The sequence below is a fragment of the Xenopus laevis genome, chromosome 4L (genome assembly GCF_017654675.1).
Source record: "Xenopus laevis strain J_2021 chromosome 4L, Xenopus_laevis_v10.1, whole genome shotgun sequence".
NCBI classification, from domain to species: domain Eukaryota; kingdom Metazoa; phylum Chordata; class Amphibia; order Anura; family Pipidae; genus Xenopus; species Xenopus laevis.
Genome location: NC_054377.1, coordinates 118,880,311 through 118,902,503, shown reverse-complemented (window position 1 = coordinate 118,902,503; position 22,193 = coordinate 118,880,311). Strand labels below are relative to the sequence as shown.

The 22,193-nt window shown below is 41.6% G+C and overlaps 1 protein-coding gene across 4 annotated transcripts in view; it reads right to left on the bottom strand.

Annotated features, from left to right (window-relative positions):
- Positions 1-13,186: 13,186 nt before the first annotated feature.
- Positions 13,187-22,193, bottom strand: part of mgat3.L (mannosyl (beta-1,4-)-glycoprotein beta-1,4-N-acetylglucosaminyltransferase L homeolog) — a 49,500-nt gene continuing 40,493 nt past the window's right edge. For all 4 annotated transcript variants that reach the window (XM_041590718.1, XM_041590719.1, XM_018258836.2 and 1 more), the window contains one exon: positions 13,187-15,812. In XM_041590718.1, coding sequence (XP_041446652.1) covers positions 14,309-15,812 — 1,504 coding nt within the window. In that variant the 3' untranslated portion in view covers positions 13,187-14,308. The remainder of the gene's footprint in view (positions 15,813-22,193) is intronic.

Here is a 22,193-nt window from a genome sequence, read left to right as displayed (position 1 = left end):
GGATGGTGCACGTTCTGCAATGGCCACTTCCCATTGGCAAACAATGTAATGCGAAACTGAACAGCACCCTCGACTCTTGAAGTATTTAAAAAGCCTTTATTTATGCTTTTGTGGGCATCACCGCAACGTTTCAGGCCATGCGGCCTTTTATGAAGCTTGATAAAAGGCCGCATGGCCTGAAACGTTGCGGTGATGCCCACAAAAGCATAAATAAAGGCTTTTTAAATACTTCAAGAGTTGATGGTGCTGTTCAATTTCGCATATACTGTAGCCTGGCCTAATGAGGCACAGTCAGATTTACTAACATTTAAAAATGTTTTTTTTAACAGCGATGCACTCCCCCTTTAACTCTTTTTCAGTATCCTGGTTATCCGTAAGCCCCTGCACAATGATATGTCTGTGAGTGGCACTAGGCACTGTTGGTGACACTTCAAAAAAGTAAATATAGATTGAAGGAATGTTCTAAACACACAAAGGACAAAGTAGGCTCACCTCCGGGCAGATCAGAGTCGCAGATATACCACTGCCTCTCCTGTTACACACTCGCACGGCTGTATCCGCTATCACTTGCATGTATAATATTACGCTTATAAAAGTCTCCCATGCTGGTTGGACAATGTGTCAGCACCTTTTCTCCATTAAGGATAAGGTCATGTGCCTTGTGCAGAAAGGAAAGGCTATAGGGCTGTTACACAGTTATGAACATAACAACATAGAATTTACAAGCAGTTCTGCGTCTTAAATAAATGTGAAAAATAATTCAGATCTAAGCTTTCATATAAAGGCTAAAGACTGCCGGGACTGGGTTGCCGAGAGTAACAACTAGGTTGCCAGCCGGCTGGTATGTCACTGGCTTGGCTAAAATAGCAGGGAATAAAGCATTAACTATATGCCAGTAATTTATTATTATTAGTAATAATAGTAATACATTTTCCCAGATCCTTTTAATGCCCTGGCCTGCTACCCTGTTACCCCCAGTCTGCCTGGTTATGCTTCATATTAACCCTATCCATGTCAGCGTTCCCTGATCTGCCCCAAACCCCACCTCTTTACTGCACCACCTACCCCCTTGCACCACTGCTAGTATTTTAGAATCGTCAAAGTCCCTAATATCAGCTTGAGGATTGCAGGATGGACATCACTGAACACTGTCCGACTGGGAGTCCAGGGCCCTCTGGGGCTGCTGCCCCTCCCCCCTCAGTCGTAAGTTCCTTCAATAACCCCCTCCCCACGCATACCTTGTATTCATCATTGCGGCCACGATGGGGAGATCAGGGGAGCGTAGGTTTGCCACCTCACCCCTTTAAAACCGAACACATATGGAATCCACAGCCTGCATGGCTCATTAGCCGTTAATTTAGATGCATAATGCATGGCTGCCCATAAATTATTTCAATCTGCATCATGCATCTAACTAAATTGCTAATTAGCCATGCAGGCTATGGATTCCATATGTGTTTGGTTTTAAAGGGGTGAGATGGCAACCCTAGGGGAGAGCATAGATGTATTCAGGAGGGTTTGGGTCACCAGAGCCCACATTATTTTTCCCGGCCTAGTACGACCGTCACTGAATTAATTACATGGGTCCCCTTAAATTGCAGCCCCAACATTTCTGCAATGCTTAAAGGAACAGTAACACCAAAAAAATTAAAGTGTTTTAAAGTAATGAAAATATTAGGTACCGTTGCCCTCCACTGTTAAAACTGGTGTGTTTGCTTCAGAAACACTACTATCATTTAAACAAGCTGATGTGTAGCCATAGGGCAGCCATTCCAAGCTGAAAAAGGAGAAAAGGCACAGGGTACACAGCAGATAACAGATAAGCTTTGTAGCATACAATAGGATTCTTCAGAATGTATCTGTTATCTACTGTGTATCCTGTGCTTAAATGGCTGCCCCCTTGGCTACACAGCAGCTTGTTTATATAAACAATAGTAGTGTTTCTGAAGCAAACACACCAGTTTCACTAGTGCAGGGCAACACTACATTATATTTTCATTACTTTAAAACACTTTAATTTTTTGGTGTTACTGTTCCTTTAATAGGACTTTTTATCATGAATGAGTAGCTTCTGGTGGATGACTTTCTGTCAATTAACCCTCGATATTCGACCACAAGCAAATTTGCCCCTAAAACTAGCCCTGGCAGAAACATTCAGCACGTTATAGAGGTGAATCCCTTCTTCTCTGTTCTTCATTCCGAGAGATAAAATGTAATTATACTAATGGCAGTGAGAGAGAGAAATAACACACAAGTCGGCTTTGTTTCTTTAAAACTTTTTTCATATTTTATTCTTTTCATTTTATTAATAATATCTCTTTCTTAAGCATCCCTTTAAGGGTGAAATTAAATAGAACCATTTACAAAGAAAATGATTTGCAAGCGTTCTGAGTACTGGGTGATTATCTTTACACCAAGGTAAAAGAACAGGAAAGGAAAAAAAAAAGATCTTTTTGTTAAATCACAGGTTTAATCATATTAATTTGCTAATTACAGAAATTACAATTTCCCTTTATATTTAACCCCTGTAGTTGCTGGAGCCCTATGTGATTCGTTGCAAGTCTCACAGTGATCACAGCTCCAGACAATCCTTATTAAATAGAATACTTATTCTGATTACTCACTTTCCAACCCAAACCCCATCTCAGTCCTGTCATCATTTCAGGTCAAGAACAATTATAGCAAAATCTAATCAAATAGATTGAATGGTTTTATTCCAAACTGGTTTGCAATGTACAAAGCACCAGTTTGTGCTGCAGCCATAGCTAGTGGGGTGCAAGCAGGGGGGCACTCAGAACACCCTATAAATAATAATAATAATAAAAAAAAAAAATATATATATATTATATATATATTTTTTTTTTTTTTTTTTTTTTAAGGCTATCGAACTTGCTGCTTTCAGCTATTACTGAACTACAACTCCCAGAATTCTCTGGGTGAGGGAGACTGGAAATTGTAGTTCACCCACAACCACAGAGCTGCAGTTTGTATTATAAATACACAAGTTATTTTACCACCACTAAGGGCACAGAGGTCTAACAAAGTAACTAACTGCTGCAACTGCCACTTTTTCTGCTACACGTGGACTACAGCATCCTTTAACCATTTGATTGCCAGCTAGGGATGCCACCACCTGCACAACACTTTGCCTAGCAACACATACAGGAAAATAAAACCTGGAATTTATGGGGCTGGAACGCCGATACAGGCATGGGACCTGTTATCCAGAATGCTTGGGGCCTGGGGTTTTCCTGATAATGGATCATTCCTTAAGTCTACTAGAAAATCATGTAAACATTAAATAAACCTAACAGTCTGGTTTTGCTTCCAATAAGGATTAATTATATCTTAGTTGGGATCAAGTACAAGGTACTGTTTTATTATTAGAGAAAAAGGAAATCATTTTTTAAAAATTATATTATTTATATAAAATGGGGTCTATGGGAGACGGCGTTTCCATAATTCGGAGCTTTGTGGATAACTGGTTTCCGCATAATGGACTCCATACCTGAACTTTTATTTCAGCACCTTAGATTATACGGCCTACAACATTTGAAGGGTTAAATCTTTGGTCACTTTATAAATATCTTCCCTCCCCCCTCTCTGCTTCCCATAACCTTCAGGGGATGCTGGAAGTTGTAGTTCAACAAGTCTTTAATACCCAACTTCTTGGTGAGAGTGTATTCATTCAGGGTTGTTTGCTATTGTATCAGGACTTGCAGATATGAAGCTCAGAGATATGTAAAAATGATATGGATCCTTTTAAGGGGACTTCAATATGTTTTGCCATGCAAATATGCCCAGAGCATGGTACCGGCCATACTGGCAAAGCTTCAGCCATTCAAAATGTCATTAGAAACAGCCTTGGGTTCTTCACCCCAATAAAACCACCCAAGTGGTGAAGAAATGAAATACACGGGAATGTTCAGCCCCCAGTGAAAGTGATAAAGGGCCTGTGCAATAGTGTCCTTGACTAATGGGATTTACCTCCTGGCCTGATTGATATGACAAAAGGCTCTGATCAGATATTGACTTGCTATTATGGATTACTATTATGTCTTTTTAATGCCAAACACTCCTGAGGGCAGGAAGAGGTCGATGGCAATGTAATGGGGTCAGTGTATAACAGAGAGGAGTTTATTACTACAAAGAATACTCCATTTTTGTTTACATGTAGAAAATAAAATAAGGCTTTTGTTCTTGGCTGCCCCTTCCCTCCTTTCTTCTCTGTTTCACTCTGTCTCTCTGCCAAGTCCGGTTCATGCTACATTCACAGCAAGAGCAGCTCACTTAATGGAGTTGAAAGGAACCATAACACCAAAAAATGACAGTAACTAAAATATACTGTTTCCCTGCACTGGAACAATGGTGTGTTTGCTTCAGAAACACAACTACACTGCTGTGAAGCCATTCAAAGCACAGGTTACACAGTAGATAACACATACACTATAGAATCCCATTGTATTCTATCACAGAGTGCATCTGTTATAAGCTAAGTAGCCTGTGCCTTTTCTCCTTTTTAGTATGAATGGCTGCTCCCCATGGTTTATAGATAAATTATAGTTGTCTTTCTAAGGGCAGGACTACACGGCCGCTGCGCAGGCGTCACATTGGATGCGATGGAGATAAGGTGATTCAATTGTCTCATATTGTCGCAGCATTGACGCGACACGACTGTCGGATGCAGACACTGCACGCTGTTTCCGACAGTCGTGTTGCGTCGCATCAACAATGCGACACTGCCATTACTTACCTTGCTTCCGTCGCCATTGTGGCGGAATCGGCCGTGTAGTCCTGCCCTTAAGCAAACACAAAACTTTTCCCAACACATAGCAGCAGTACATCATATTTAATTAGTTTAAAACACTTGTTAATTTTTAAAACACTTGTTACTGTTCCTTTAACTGGTGTTGTGGGCTGCTGGGGGGGGTTATAGGTACCTTGGTGCCTGGCACAATGAGTATGAAATGAAATGCAAGGCTGAAAATGCACGTGCAGAGGAGTCTACAACAACAATCCTGAGAGACAGAGAGAGAGAAAAAAGTCAGATTTCTGTTGATTCATCAGAACCAGAGATACCGTATATACTCGAGTATAAGCCGATCCGAGTATAAGCCGAGGTACCTAATTTTACCTACGAAAACTGGGAAAACTTATTGACTCTAGTATAAGCCTAGACACAACTACAGCCCTGTCTCCCAGCAGCGCACCTTCCGCCAAAGAGACTCCCCCAGCGATCGACCGGACTTCTTTGCAAAGTTGATGGTGACAGAGAATTGTGCAGAGAGTGCTGTGTGTCATAAAACCATCACTGGTCTTTCGTATAACCAACAGATGGCGCTGTGTGATATTGCCATCACTGTTAATCCTTTATTCAACCAACAGATGGCGCTGTGTGATATTGCAGTTACTGTTATTCTTTGATATAACCAACAGATGGCGCTGTGTGATATTGCAGTCACTGTTATTCTTTGATACAACCAACAGATGGCGGTGTGTGATATTGCAGTCACTGTTATTCTTTGATACAACCAACAGATGGCGCTGTGTGATATTGCAGTCACTGTTATTCTTTGATACAACCAACAGATGGCGCTGTGTGATATTGCAGTCACTGTTATTCTTTGATATAACCAACAGAGGGCGCACTGTTATTCTTTCATAAAACCAACAGAGGGCATTGTGGGATATTGCAGTCTCTCCCCAAGTGAACCGTTGGTATAGGAATGATTAAAAGTGACTGCAATATCGGCAACTGCCCGCTGACCCGAGTATAAGCCGAGGTAGACTTTTTCAGCACATTTTGGATGCTGAAAAACTCGGCTTATACTCGAGTATATACGGTACTGACCAACAATGGGATCCGTGTGCACATTCTCAGCTCCTGTGCCCTCCAGCCTTTAGCTGCACTTTTGAAACACTAAAGCGTCTGATATCAAGCAAACATTCCTGTTCAGGCAAGGAGAGAGGGGCCTGATTTAAAGGGATACTGTCATGGGAAAACATGTTTTTTTCAAAACACATAAGTTAAGGGAAAATTGTATCATACTTACCGTAATTTTCCTTTCCTGGACATACTCCATATCAGCTAGTTCTGATATGGAGTATGTCCAGGGAAACTGAAGTTTTTCAGAGCACAAGTCACATGACTGGGGGCTGCTGGAAAACTGACAAAATGTCTAGCCCCATGTCAGATTTCAAAATTGAATATAAAAAAAAATCTGTTTGCTCTTTTGAAAAATGGATTTCAGTGCAGAATTCTGTTGGAACAGCACTATTTTCCCTGGACATACTCCATATCAGCTAGTTCTGATATGGAGTATGTCCAGGAAAGGAAAATTACGGTAAGTATGATACAATTTTCCCTTTACTCTTTACTGCCGTACTGCAAGTTGGAGTGATATCACCCCTCCACAGCAGCCAAACAAAAGAGCAATGGGAAGGTAACCAGATAGCAGCTCCCTAACACAAGATAACAGCTCCCTGATAAATCTAAAAACAGCACTCAATAGTAAAAGCCTAGTCCCACTGAGACTGATTCAGTTACATTAAGTAGGAGAAATAACAGCCTGCCACAAAGTAGTTCCATCCGAAAGTGCAGGCACAAGTCACATGACTGGGGCAGCTGGGAAACTAACGATATGTCTAGCCCCATGTCAGATTTCAAAATTGAATATAAAATAATCTGCTTGCTCTTTTGAGAAACGGATTTCAGTGCAGAATTCTGCTGGAGCAGCACTATTAACTCATGCGGTTTGAAAAAAACATGACAGTATCCCTTTAAATACTTCATTTTAGCCCACTGCTGATATGGGACATTTCCTTTAAGCAGAAAGACTGGGGCTCTAAACTTAGGGGCAAATATTTCAATGGGTATTTTGTAACTTTCTCAAGCGCTCAGCATGGTAGTGTGGCTTACGTTGCACAAATGGCAATGCTCTGGCTGTTAGTTGATATAAACCAGGTGCCAATGCCTTTATAAACATGTTCATGTGCCAAGAGCAAATAAGGCCAAATGAGATATGAGTGGTAATAAGTAGTACAGGTATGGGACCTGTTATCCAGAATGCTCAGGACCTAGGGTGTTCCGGAATAACAGATCTTTCCGTAATTTGGATCTTCATACCTTAAGTCTACTAAAAAAATAATTTAAACATTAACTAAAGCCAATAGGCTGGTTTTGCCTGCAGCAATAATTAATTATATCTCAGTTTGGATCAAGTTCTACGTGCTGTTTTATTATTACAGAGAAAATTAGTATTTTTAAAAATGTGAAATTTCTTTATAGAATGGAGTCGGAGTTTTCTGGATAATGGATTTCCGAATAACAGATCTCATACCCGTACTTAATATCCATGTTGTCCTTCAGCAGATGACAGGGGTGTTGGGAGTTGCAGCTCGACAGCTAAAGAGTCACAAATAATCACTTTACTCAATACAAATAACCGGGGAAGATAAAGACAATTTTGCCTCAGTTTGATGCATTTTTATGCAATAGAATAGAGGGTCACATTTGAACCTCACAAGCACACTCAGTTGCGCTTATAAAAACACATACATATAAACAAAATATATGCATTTTAACATGCTCAGCAGGCATTTGGGAATGCAGAAAAAAAACCTCCCGTATATCAGAGCGCTATCCCCCTGAAACGAAAACCTAAACTGGAAGCTGGTTAAATTGAACCTGTTGTCTGGCAGTTATTAGAGGGTGGGGGAAGATGATCAAATAGTGAGTAATTGCTCTGATTGTGACCATGTGCCCCCCAGCAAGATCATCAGCAGAAACGTTTGGAATGATCTCCCGATGATATTTAACTCTGCCTCTCCTGGAAAAGATCTGTACACAAGCTATACACGGGCTCAGTGTTTCCTAATGCTAAGTGGCAGGAATGTTACAAAATAGCCTATTAATTAGCAGCATTAGCAACAGATAAGGAAGCAAGGCTGCCATCTATTTATCCTATGTGTTAATGAGCAGGAATATGGGATAAAGTGTAAGTTAATCCAAGTACTCATTCTATTCCGAGGGGCCCCGCTGGAAGGGAGCCGTATAGATGGGATTCTTTTACACAAGTTCCCACCTTCCCCCATTAGAATGGCTGCCTGGTTGCTAATAACGTCACACAGGCACACAGCAGTGCACAGGAAACTTCTCCTTTCTGACCTGAGCTGAGTGCAGCAAGGGCTCCTGAAATAACCACAGGGTTCAGCACAAAGTCAGATTGGGAAAGAGAAATACATTTTTTGGAAATGGACAGAAAACTGCCCTGAACCTTGAAATAGGTTTATAGTTGCACAAGGGATATGTTTCACAATGCTTTGATGCCCAGCATACTGTGCCACCTATCATGACAATTAATAATAGTTGGTAGATATTTGCAGTATATACATCAGGGACATCCAACCTGTTCTTTAACTACAACTCCCAGAACCCACCAGGAGCTGCAGCAGATGGAAGGCTGCGGATCCACGATTTACATAGTTTTTTACTCCTCAGACTGGGGCCACATCCATCCTCCATTGCTTAAAGCCCCAAGACAAAAAAGTAACACTAAGGGCAAAGGCTAGGCTATACTATCACAGGCCCCAACTGCATTCTGACAGATGCCACAGGAGTAGCTGTAAGATGCCATATAGACAGTCATTGGGCTTGCGGGGGGCTGTTTGTGTACTTGAAATGCCACCAACTGCATTGAATCTCAGTCTGGACCTGATTTCCATGAAGGTGGGTGATAAACTCAGCACAGACAAAATAACACCAAAAAAGTAAAATACAAGGACGCTACCGGACTTTTTATTACATTTTCTTGGGTCCCCCTCGTCTTTTATTCCAGCCCTGGAACCTATACAAAACACCAGCTGAGCCATTTCCCTTAATGACCAGGAAAAACATTTTAAGGAAAAAAAGTGATTAATTGCAACTTTAGTTTTGAGCTGATGGGAAATAATTCTGTTTAGGGAAGAGACAGGCTTCTGCTGCAGCAGGATGTTCCCATTAGAAACAATGTTTGTATCGCCCTATGGGGAAACCATGAGACGGGTCTGGCTCACGGCAGGCAGCTAGGGGGGATTTTCATGAGCCGTGAGAACCAATTATAGTGTATGAAGCTGCACAAAATAATTATGTATATGCCAATTCCTTCCACACAGGAACAAAGAAATAGAAACCATAGCTCAGAAGATAAAGATGATAATGGTTGAGTCACATTACATGGGAAATGTCAACAAGAGAGCAAGTTATCCTGTAATATACACTACAACACATGTAAATATTACACAATTCTCTGCTATTTTTCAGTGGAGATGTGGAAATTCAGGAATGAATGGTGTAACTTTGGGAACCCCCTAAACTGCCGCCCCATCATGCCTTGCACCTAGAGGTCCAGCACCGGCAGCCCTGTGCTCAGTCTCATGCTGGAGATGGGGGAAGGGAACGCAGTTGCTATTTTCACACAGAGTTCCGTTTCTTTGGTGGTGGAAACAGGGGGGAGGCACAACCTTTGCCTTTCTACAGGAAACAGCTACATAATGTGTCTCTCTTTTGTGTACAGTAAAATGGGGAAACAATCTGAGAGAATTCAGCGAGGAGAATTCAGGCCCACGTAAGGGGTGTCAAAACAATGTGCAGGATTTGGGTACCATGAGGGGAAAGGCCAATCAAAAATCAAACAAATAATAGATTTTCAGATCAGCGGAACACTGGAGGATTTTGGTGGCTCCTAAACAAGCTGCTATTCCTATTTTACTCACTCACTGAAAGATAGACAAGACAGGGGCTCTAACACAGGACAGGCCCAGAACTGAGGTAATTTGCTCTCACACACCATGCACCACAATGGCACAACAAGGCACACACAGCAGCAGCCATGAGCTGCAGGATGATTTCTCCAACAGATCTAAAGGTGGCCATACACTAGAAGATACGCTCGTTAGGCAAGGTCGCCAAACAAGTGGATTTTTCCCCAATATGCCCACCAACTGCAGGGCAAGATCGGGTATAGTGATGGTCCCTGACGAGTTGTAGGATCGCATCAACTAGCCACCGCGGTCCTCAATAGCAGGAAAGTTCAAATCTGGTCGATTTTGATTGGGGAGACCCGTCGGAAGCCTCCATACACGAATCGGTCTAAAGGACCGTTGTCGGCAGATTTAATCTGCCCGTGTATGGCCACCTTTAGTCCTGTGGGACACAAGGCACTTTGATATAACCCATTGACAGCAATAGCAGCAACAGAAAGAGTTCTTAGCAGAAGACTGTTCCAAAATGTCTTGATTTACACATTTATTTTGGTCAGTGGGAATAAACCTGGTCAGCACCCAGTACCACCAATCAAAATGCCTTTTGTTCCACAGCCCACAGTATTGACGCAGCATGAGAAATCGAGATAGATTTATGTGTTTGTCAGCAGATGGTAAAAGGCCCATTATTCGTATCAGCATCCTGATACTAATACAGATAAACACCACCAGTCTCTGGGAATCGGAGCTCCAGCTGCTGCAGATCACAACTCCCCGAAATGAATTCAGCCTGTTGCAGGGGTGTTTTTTACCTGAATTCCCCTGTGGTTGATCTTTCATGAGTTGCAGGGCAGAAACACAGGCTTGTATTTCTAGTAGTCTGTAGAGTTGACACTGGAGTGCAGTTAAGCGCTGAATGCAGATGGAACACAGGGGGCGCAGGTAAAAAAAAAAGTCCGCATGTAAAAGGCCTTAAAAATTTTACTGCTCATTTTGCTGAACTACATTGTCAAAAACTCCCCTTGTCTAAAGTACAACTCTTAGAATGCCCAAACAACTGTTCTGAAATTATAGGCAAGTCCTTAAAACCCTAATACATTTCAATGTGTCTCATTAATGCGTCATGCATTCACAGGCAGGCAAGCACAACCACAGAACTGGCTGCTCAGCACATGTCATTGTCATATGTTTAATCTGAGAGAAAATCAGTATTCCTTAGGACAGTGGGGAAAATTTTTATGTGTGGCTGCGAGCAACAAATCTCCAGAAAAATGGCTCTCTAATCGCTGGCAGTATGCCCAACTTATCGTTAAATCTCCCGAAGTTGCCTGCAAAGGTAACTTTGGGCGATTAAGCGATATGCTGGGCATACCGTCAACTAAAAACACTTTCATTTTTTTAGAACTGCTCTATTGTTTTCCAGTCGGTTTGTACCCAAGATCTACACCAACTGCCATGAAAGATTCGAGGTCACACCACCATGTTAAATAAATCACTAGTTTGAACTGTGACCACTAAAGGGACATCTGGACCAGTATTAAGAAAAGCATGCATTTTCCTTTCATTAAGCCACAATAATCATATTCAGCAAGATATTAATGGCAACCATTTGGGCTTCCACAAGCAAAGCACGATGACAGGGTTTCACAGTTTACTCCATGATTAAAGTCCATGAAATCCAAATAACATGCTCAGTCTGTTCTCCCTTAGATAAATACACCTGTGTTTATTACAGACTGACTCCTACATAACCGCAAACAGAAAACATGTCCTGTTTATAATAATTGGATTTATCTTGCCCTTTAATTATACTCAACAAAAAGCAAAGAATAAGGGCTCTTACAGACGAGCGTTTTTAACTGCACTCCATTTTTCCTGCGTTCGGCGCCTACACGCGCCTGTGTGAGTACAGCCCTATTGGAAAAATGTAATGCGTCTATCCCTGCGCTCCCCTGCGGCTGAACGCAGAGAAACGGAACAGGGGAGTGCATGTAAAAACGCTCGTCTGTAAGAGCCCTAATGGAGGTGTAGAACTACAGCTACCAGCAGCCCACCATTCATCCCTGCCCTAATAGCTCCTTCCTTTCCTCCAACAGAGTTCCTGCTTTCCACCTGATACAATAGGATTAAATCGGATCAGAATCTAGTATGGTTGTTTACTTTATTGCTTTTGAAGCCCTACACAAAAGAATAAAACAGAAGTGAAATCCCTTTGTTCCATGCCCTAAAATCCATGTTTGTTTTAACTCAGATATCTGGTCTTTGGCACCAAAGCAATATTTCTGATTAGTGGCTATTTAAAGGCATACACTTCTTATTCCTTCTCCTTAGTTTGTTGGTTTCCTTTAATGCTCTCTGTACATAATTCAAATCAACAGTAGAAGATTTACTCTTATAATAACATATGTTCTTTTGTGTCTGTGTTGCGAATTTATGACAACCTACAGATGAATTGGAGCTAAGTGCTAATCCTTATGGCCATCTGCTTCTGTCCTTGTACAGCAAATACAAACAGTTCTGGATTTCCATGGTATTCAATGTTTTACACTGCAGCAATGCAGAAGCATGGGAGGTTTGTGCTTTTTCAGAAGAGACACAAGCACATCGCCTGGCTGTGATCTCTAAAACCACATATACAAAGGAATATTCCAGATCTGCAATGTGTACATGCCAACATATCCCTTTAAAGAGGGAACCATAGAAGAATACCCAGGGAAGAAGAAGCACTGTGCTGAAATACAGCCCTGCAATATGGATATTTTCCAAGCCTCCCTTCTTTAGAAGTATCTGTTGGCACTCATTGTTCACCATGTTGTAGTCTAAACAACTGCCAACTCACTTGGAGTAGAATTAAGAAACAAACAAGGATAAATTAATACAGTATTGGCTAATGTGAAGATGGTGAAGGTAACAGTGAGAGAATAGTGTTTTGAACATTAATAGTATTAATAGTTATACCATCACAAAGCCGACAAGGATGCTATTCCTTTCGTGAAAGAACATGAAGTAAACTTGACAAATATAACAGGCTTTTGTACCCAGACAAAGCTGTAGATGGCCATGGCAAAACTATTTGATTTGAAACTTATTTTCCTTTTGTACTCTTTATTTTCAGGCTAGGAGGCTGCTATGTGTTAAAGGAACACTAAACATGGACATATTCTTTGTCAAGTGAATTGGTTGCCCACTAAGCATCTGCCCCATGCTGGTTCATGACACAGGATTATGGGACTGGCAAGAAAGAGAATGTTTCTGAGGGTCATGTAAGAATCTGCATTAAAAGGCAATACCATTTTACATAAGCTAAGACAAGCCCTGCGACTGGTATAATAGAGTACACTCCTTTCAATAGTTCTATTAGACTGATACATACAGAAAATGGTTTATTGTCCCTTTAAGACAGAGAAGCGAATTGTGAAAGCGAGATCTTTATCCTCCACAATGAGAAAATTAATACTTGCTTTATTCTAGATCTCCAGAATATTTACATATTTATTCTGTAAACATTACAACATGTTCTTTAATCATAGATATACTGAACCTTGAGTCCCCTGGATTAATGTTCAGAGCTTTCTCAGGTCACACCTGCTCACCGTCTCATTGTATATGGTTTACACACCAGATGTTGTACATGTATTGTATTACTTTCACTTTTGGCAAAAAAGAATTTGCAACTTTCCCAGGAAGTTTTAATAGTGCATTCTCCCTTCATTTCACCACTGATGTACTCTTGGTGTAATTCAACACATTGGCACTAATGGGATTAAAGAAACGGAGCAGATCTCCACTATCTGAAGTGCTCATGATGCAGTCCATACTTAAGAAGAGCGGTTATATGGATTTCCAAGTTCAGGCAACGATAACTGGGTTAAATCTGGAGAACGGGCCTATAATTCATTGTATTACAAAGTTATATAAAGTACATTTGATTCTTTCAAGCAATGAGTTGGTATAAAGATCTGCATGAACAGGAACTTGTAAATGCATATCCACACTCGCACACAATGTAGCTTGCTGCATAAGCATTAATCGCTACTAGGGATATGGAATTATTAACCTTCTAGCTGTTGGAGAGCTACAGACCCCAGATTTTCTCAACCAGGAGAACTAGCATGATAATCCTGGGAGTTGTAGTTCTGCAACAGTTAGAATGGAAATAGTTGCCTATCCCTGATCTAGCCAAGGCCAACAATGTATTGCTGGTTCATCTTGCGGTCCAAAGGTTGGAAGGCAAGGTGAGTGAACATGCAGTGGTGCTTGAACAGCACAAGTGATGTCGCTAACAAGCTGCTATGCCGAAATACCTCCAGTATGTAAAACCACCTTCAGTCTCCTGAGTAACCAGTGCCCTCAGCCACAACCTGGCAGGCAGCAACCAGTGAGGACCAGGACCCCACTAGAGAACACAGTATGACCCAGTGTAATGCCTATCCCCTTCATCTCCAGTTAGTGGCAATTTCCTTTCCAGTGGATCAATGAAGGAACATATGAAAAACATTTTTGAAAACACCCAACAGGTGAAGATATTTGTACCATAACCAGTATTATTACCCTGTGCAACCACCTCTCAGCTGCTGTAAGGGTTTTTGACTAAGTAGCCAAAGCGCTGGGAATTTTCCATGATATATTTTGGAGCGTACATGTGCTCGTGGGGATCTGCTGGTGGGTACTCTTGCTTTGTCCCATCAAACCAACCCCCTGTTTTTATGAGCCAACGTATGTAATTGAGGTCTCTTTTGTCTTCATAGTCCCCCCATCTCGGAAAATCCCCATTTTGTGCTGAGATAAGTTTATAATAGATTCCCTCTGGTGTGAAGCACCAAGAGCAATGCCACCCTGCAAAGTGCAGTGGGCTTCCAACAGACCACTGCACCAAGATGTGACCAGTTTTGTTCTCATACTGTCGAAAGTTGGGCATGGTGTAGTACTCCCGCCGTCGCAGACGGATGCCATCCATTCCATATACATAATGTAACATTCCAATAGTACAGGCAGAAATCACATCCAAGGTCCCTGGCTGCTTCCAGAAGAAGCCATATAGTGACTTGCGCATATGGAAAGCAACAGGCTCTGTCCAGCCATCATACAGTTTAAGGAAAAGTAACCCCTCCCTGCTAGGGATCTCATCAGCATCATCTATAATAAATAAGTCATCATCCCTCAGGTTGCGCAGTCGGCCTACACCATTACGAGTTAGAAATGTTCTAAGGTAGTCATCTGCTATCCATCCATCCTGTTTACCACCCTCTGGGAAATGGTCCAAAAAGACATACACCACCTTGGATTTGATGTAATCAAAAGTGCCATTAAGAAGCATCTGCCGAAATAAAAGTGGCCTTTGCTCTCCATAAGCTGTAAAGTTTGACTCACACACTAGGAAAACATCAACAATCCCCTTTAGTTCATTGAATCGTGCCTCAAGCAGATCAAATTCATGATTTATGTTGATAGCATTAATAACACGTCTCGGTTTCAAACGAGGCGTCAATCGATCCTTGGTGGGAAGGTTAGAGTGTTGTACAACTGTAGGCACACCGCAACTAGGCCCATACCAGCCTGGCAGGCACACACACTCCACCCATTTTCTGCGCTGCTGTGGCCGAGGTGCGCCAGCTGCTTGCTTACGGTGGAAGCTACGTTCTGGTTTCTCAGAAGGAGTCCGATCTAGGGATTTTGTTCCTTGCTTATAGCATACACCACCTGATTTGGTATGAACAAAATACTCTGTGTTGTCTTCCTGAAGGACAAAATCAACAAGATGCATATCTTCTGCACTCAAGTGCTCACCCTGGACTGAAGATGGTGGTCTGGGTGGGTTGTAGTTAAGCTGAGGTGGACGGTAGTATTCTGGAGCGCGCAGGACCTGGGTACCAACTTCAGCCCTGTCCATGAGCCGTGGAATCAAAGGTTGAGGCTCCCACAAAAAACCAGAGATAAAATTAGGGCTTAAAGAGACCAACTCACGAGACAGTGACACATAGGAGAGGGCCTTTAGAAAGTGAAGTACAGAGATCACACATAGGCCAGCCATGCAAAGCAGCAGGAACATCTTGTGCCACCTCATCTTCATCCTGTCCATGAAACACAGAAAGACAGTCATTAATATTTCAATGTACAAAGCAGAAATTATCACATACATGCAAAGGAGGCAACGTCAGTCAATAAGTTCTTCTAGTGTGAAATTTTACACAAACATGTCAACCTTAATTTGGGGGTGTCTGTTGAATCCACTTTCATTAATCACAATGAGCTGGTTCAAGCTGTATTCATGGATCAACTGCCAGCATTCTTAGGCTTCAAAGCTTCTGGGAAATGCTGGAAACTGTAGTATAATGCTGTTTGATTATCAGGGGTTGCTGACCAAAAACAATAACTATGAGGCTTTCGGTTTTCTTGTTATTCTTATTTTTAATTGCTTATGTTTCCTCCAGTCCCTTGTATTCATCTTCCATTCTAACTTCCAAACTGCTGCTTGGTTACTTGAGTAATTAGGCTCAAGCACCCAGATATCAGTTGAAATTCTAGACCTGACAGTTGCAGCTTGACACTAAAGTGAGCACTAAGCAATGTGCCCTGGGTAAATAAATGACCCCTCGTATGTTGAATCAGAGTGTATCTTTTTGTCTGCATTTTATTGGATACTAAGACAATGCATCATACATATTAATGTCTGAGACATGCTATCCACAAATAACCCATACGTAAATAAAGTTTGTATGAATTTACATAACATTTCAATCTGGTTAAAGAACAACACACCGTCTGCACTTTATGTGTCTTAAAAACCCCTAAACATTAAGTAGACCACAGAATCGCATACTATGTAAAGTTCACATTCTAACAAATTCAAAATGGCCAAATGTCATTCTTAAACAATACTGCAAATCTGGTGTTCTTTACTGTAATTCCAAAATCAAATAACTTGCACTTTTCAGCATGCTATCATCCACACCTTCTTAGAAACAAAGTCAAAACATGGCATTCATCTTTCTACAATTTCATACCCAATTAGATTCCCAAAAATCTAGTCAAAATCATTTTCATGGCTTAAATACTTGACAATGCTTGGGTTATATGTATCACAAACATCCCTAAACCATATATTTCCATAAAAATAGTTACATTTGTATCTATCCAAACTATTTTTAATTCTTTACAACATTGCTGAAAAGTGACTCAAAACCTGCAATATATTGCATATTATCTCCCATATTTATTTATTGGGGAACAATTGTAAATATCACAAATATAAATGCCATGGGCCTTCTAAGAGTTTGATGCATTATATGCATATGATTGCTCCAACAATGCAGCAATTATTATATAAACAGCGCACATGAAAGTTTTACAAGGAAAAGCAACAATGGATAATATAAATAAAATCATTCAATAAAATCTCTCAAAGCAATGGTGTCCCAGTTCCACTTGTCTCATTGCCCAATTAATATTTTATGAGCAAAAACAATCAACAACAATGTAGAACCGAAAATGTATTTACACAGTGTGATCGGTGCTCACACTAGTCACTCTGACCAATTAATGTGAAAAATTGTGTACACATGTGAATTTTAAGTATTGTGTCTTTGTACAGTAATATACATGAATAAAAAATACATAGTCACAGGAGTCAGTTGATTACTTGGGCATTAAAGGACCAGTAACATCAAATTTTTTTTTTTTTAGTATACATCGAAAAAAAAAAAACACCAACACAAATTAAACTTTAAAATAGCAAAGCCTTTATTAAGAAATAACTTACCGGAACTCCACTTCCCCTCCTCTTCAGAAAAGGCGACAGGGCGACCAGCCATCCTGCGGCGCTCGATTTCTCCTCCTGGCTATTGTGGTGACAGCGTATGAAGGAGCACCGATTTCCAGCTGTGCCCCCTGTGTAAGGAGATGTGTCCAGCTCTTCTTCATCCTCCTCCCAGCCGAGGCCGAACCGGTGCTTTTGAATGGGTCCTTTATTTTGCAACTTTTGGTGACTTTTTTTCTGCCTCCCCAGCTGGACCACAAGGTGCTCAAAGGACGCGCTGCCCTCCTCTACCCTCCTACACCTCATGCAGACTCAGAGCCAATGAGACAGGGCAGACAAATTGCTTTTTCCCGGTGTGGGTTCGCAGGTGCCTCTGCAGCTCGTCCCAGCGAGTGAATATCTTACGGCAGAAAAGCCAGTTGCAGACAAGTACTGCTCCCCGGTGTAGCAGCGAAAGAGCGCTTTTAGATGCGACTGAAGTGTCCCAGCGGTTCCAGCTCACATGATTCTACACCTTGTGGTTTATGTAGTAAAGTCCATAATAAATTTATGTGGGAATTTTGAGGTTCAGCAACAGAATCTCCTCTCTCCCTTTCTCCATCACACCCCTACACTGGCTCTCTAAAAAGAACCGGACCGCACCTGGGAGCCAGAGTACCCCGAGATGTCTGAGCAACAGGTCCGTCTGGGCTCCTTCCGCACCTGGCCCTTGTATGCCCACGGGAGCCCCGAGGAACTGGCTGGAGCCGGCTTCTTCTTTTAGGTGTCAGCTCTTGGGACACACTTGGCTTACCAAGCTGCGGCAGCGGCGGCCGCTTCTTATCATCAGCCGGTGCTCTGCAGGGCTCCCTCCACTCACCACTGGGGGGATATGGCACGGACTATAGTGCAGCAGGACTGGGACACTTCAGTCGCATCTAAAAGTGCACTTGCGCTGCTACACCGGGAAGCGGCCATTGTCTGCAACTGGCTTTTCTGCAGCAAGAGATTCACTCGCTGGGACGAGCTGCAGAGGCACCTGCGAACCCACACCGTGGAGAATCGATTCGCCTGGCCTGTCTCATTGGCTCCGAGTCTGCATGAGGTGTAGGAAGGTAGGGGAGGGCAGCATGTCCATTGAGCACCTTGTGGTCCAGCTGATGGGGAGGCAGAAAAAAAGTCACTGAAAGTTGCCAAATAAAGGACCCATTCAAAAGCACTGGATCGGCCTCGGCTGGGAGGAGGATGAATAAGAGCTGGACACATCTCATTACACAGCTGGAAATCAGACTCCTTCACATGCTGTCACTACAATAGCCAGGAGGAGAAATTGAGTGTCGCAGGATGGATGGTCGCCCCTCCTGAAGAGGAGGGGAAGTGGAGTTTCGGTAAGTTATTTCTTAATAAAGGCTTTGCTATTTTAAAGTTTAATTTGTGTTGGTGTTTTTTTTTCGATGTATACTAACAAACATTTAAAACATGATCCAATGACATGCAAACCAAGATGTTCTCCTTTGGGTCAACTTCAAGAATGCATCTATGACTCTGTTAGCGCTTCTGTGGGCCACCCCCATGTCCAACAATATAGAATCCAAAATTCAATTATAACTTTCCAACTACAGTTCTGGTATAGTGTCTCCTCAAAATTGATCCCACATCAATCATGGAGCTACATGCAACCCATACTGGGTAACCCAGACCTCCCCCCGGGCCTGGTCTGTTCACAGTTCTCTTGGTGGTCGCAATAGGGGGATACGTTTCTCACCCAGACAGGATTCAAAACACTCCAGTATTTACAAGAAATAGACAATATCCCTTACTAGCCGATGCTCACTCATTGAGTTTTGAAGCAATACCTAGATCAGACCCCAGTTACAGACCAGTTTTGGAGGGGACTTTGGTTCATATGCAATGCCCGTGTACCAGTATTTTCCATTAAACAAATGTAAATATGTTCTTCTCTGCAAGAACAGTATGACTCTAGACTCCAGCTTATCATTAAAGAGAAAATATAACACAGACATACCAGATTCCACAGACTGAAAGAAAACCTTGATCCATTGTGAAGTCCCACCACTTTGCAAACAACGTGAAAGAGGTGTTGCATTATGCTGTCAGCCTAGGGGATATTGGGAAATGGTTCATCAAAGTAACACGGTTTCCTTTCAGTCTGTGGATTCTATATTTATCTCTAGTAGTTCAGATAAATAGTGTTTGCGTACTATTTCTGCATATGAGATCATACCAAAAAGTTGTATATATAGTCCCTTTAAAACTCCAACAGACAAGTATTAGAAGTGATTGGCTAGGGCCAGACGATGTTTAGTAATGTGGATTCTCCTCCCTGCTGCTCCCCTTGCCTTTAAATTGCAGGCGGATTTTGGCTCTGCAGACCAGGAGTGGAAGGGCAGCGGATTCTCCGTCTGCAGAGAAACGTGTGGCTCTGATCATAGAGAGGCACATTCTGAAGGTCAGTTAGAGTGACCTCGAAGGAGAATGTTTCTTTGCTCTACAATATATACCTGAAAGCCCAGCTCAAAGTTTAATAAAGGTGACCTCAATATTCTTGAAACTGTAGACAAATGATGACTACGCCAATGTTTTCCTGGACTTCTAACCGTATTATGAGCTAAGGGTAGGACCCTAATCAAATGCTGAACCTCCAAGAGGGCTTTTATGTTTATAATAACAAAAAAAAAAACCTGTGAAGCAAAACGAGTCGTTTCCCAGAATTCCTGCAATCTAAACTGTGCTGTTAAATGAAATTGCTCATTTAAAAAGCCACAGATATATAAACACTGAAAAGTTTCCATAACATATGATGGTGCTCGTGCTGTTTTTTTACGACTCTGGGGGAAGGTTTTTATTTTGCATTCCTTCTTTCTCGCTGTGTCCTTGGCAAAGGCTCTTAAGTAGAAACTATGGCACGTAGAGGAGAATGGATCCTCTTGAAAAGCAGCATGTGAAATATCTTGTTCTATAAGAGTGATACACATTCTTTCAGGTCTTCTCACTGTCACGTCAAACAAAACAATGGACAAATATTCTGCTAAAAGACACAAACCATCTGATCTGCAGGACAAGGAATAATGAAGTCTATGATGAGTTCATGGTTACTGGGAACTGAAGATACTGTTCTTCAATGAGAAAGACTGTATAGAACCACATATACATACACATTTAATAACATACAATGAGCCAGATTCTATTCCTTATATGTTATCATGAGATAAACCATGAGATAAGTTTTTCTCATTAAAATGAATCTGACCCAGTGTTACTAATGTTCATGGCCATTTTCAAGTCAGCAAAAATAATAGTCCTTTTTTTTAACACAGCTATATGAGCTCATGTTCATTTTCAAAGTCAACAATCTCAGTCTGATTTGGACAGGAAAGAAGTGGCTTAAATCAAGCTGTCCCACTCATTGGGTCTCCAGGCCAATGATCTGACCCATTGGAGGAGGATTGTATCCACTGTCCCATGTGGTCAACAGTTAACAAGCCCTTAAAGGGGTTGTTCACGTTTGAGTTAACTTTTAGTATGACGTAGAAAGTGATATTCTGAGACAATTTGCAATTGGTTTTCATTTTTTATTATTTGTGGTTTTTGAGTTATTTAGCTTTTTATTCAGCAGCATTCCAGTTTGCAATCTGGTTGCTAGGGTCCAAATTACCCTAGCAACCCTGCATTGATTTGAATGAGAATATGGAATATTAATAGGGGAGGGCCGGAACAGAAAGATGAGTACTAGAAAGTAGCAATAACAATAAATTTGTAGCTTTACAGAGCATTTGTTTTTAGACGGGGTCGGTGACCCCCTTCTAAAAGCTAGAAAGAGGCAGGAGAAGAAGGCAGATAATTCATTAAAAAAAAAAATAATAATGAAGACAAATTGAAATGTTGCTTAGAATTGGCCGTTCTATAACATACTAAAAGTTAACCTGAAGGTGTACTAAGGTATGGCTATACACGGAAAGATCCACTCACTTGGCAAGATCACCGAACAAGTGGATCTCTACCCGATATGTCCACCTTGAGGCGGGCAATATTGGGCTGATCCAATTGTGGGCCCTAGGGTCCAACAATCAGATGACAATGCTGGTCATGCAGGAGGTCGCACCAAGGGCCTCATCAACTAACCGATGCAGTCCTCAGTCCGATTGGAATATTTACTCTGCTTGATCCACATCTGCCAGATTTATGGCCTATGTATGACAACGTTTATGTAAAAGGGGCGGCCAAGTTTTGTTCCCATACACTCAGTCAAGAATACCAAGTTGGCTGCCAATACAGGACAGTGTATTACAACAAGCTTACCTGCTTACAGCAATCTCTCTGTTTTTGTAATGCACCTGGGTGCCCCTGAGATCCATTTTACACAGTACAAAATACATTAAATTAGAAAGCTGTGGAACATATAGTAATGGGACTAGTTGAGAGGATCTCTAACTTACAACACATATGCCAGTGGAGCTCATACTGGGGAAGGAAAACAAGTGGAATTTCTGTAAGCCTATTACCTTCAACATTCCCCATTAAAGATACAGGCTCATGAAAAAATATATCCAACCCCATAGTAGGCTTACATACATGGCAAGATTTGTCTTTAAAGGGCAACTAAAGTCTAAAATAGAATAATGTTAGAAATGCTGTATTTTGTATACTAAATATGAACATGAACTTACTGCACCAGAAGCCCAATTAAACAAATGAT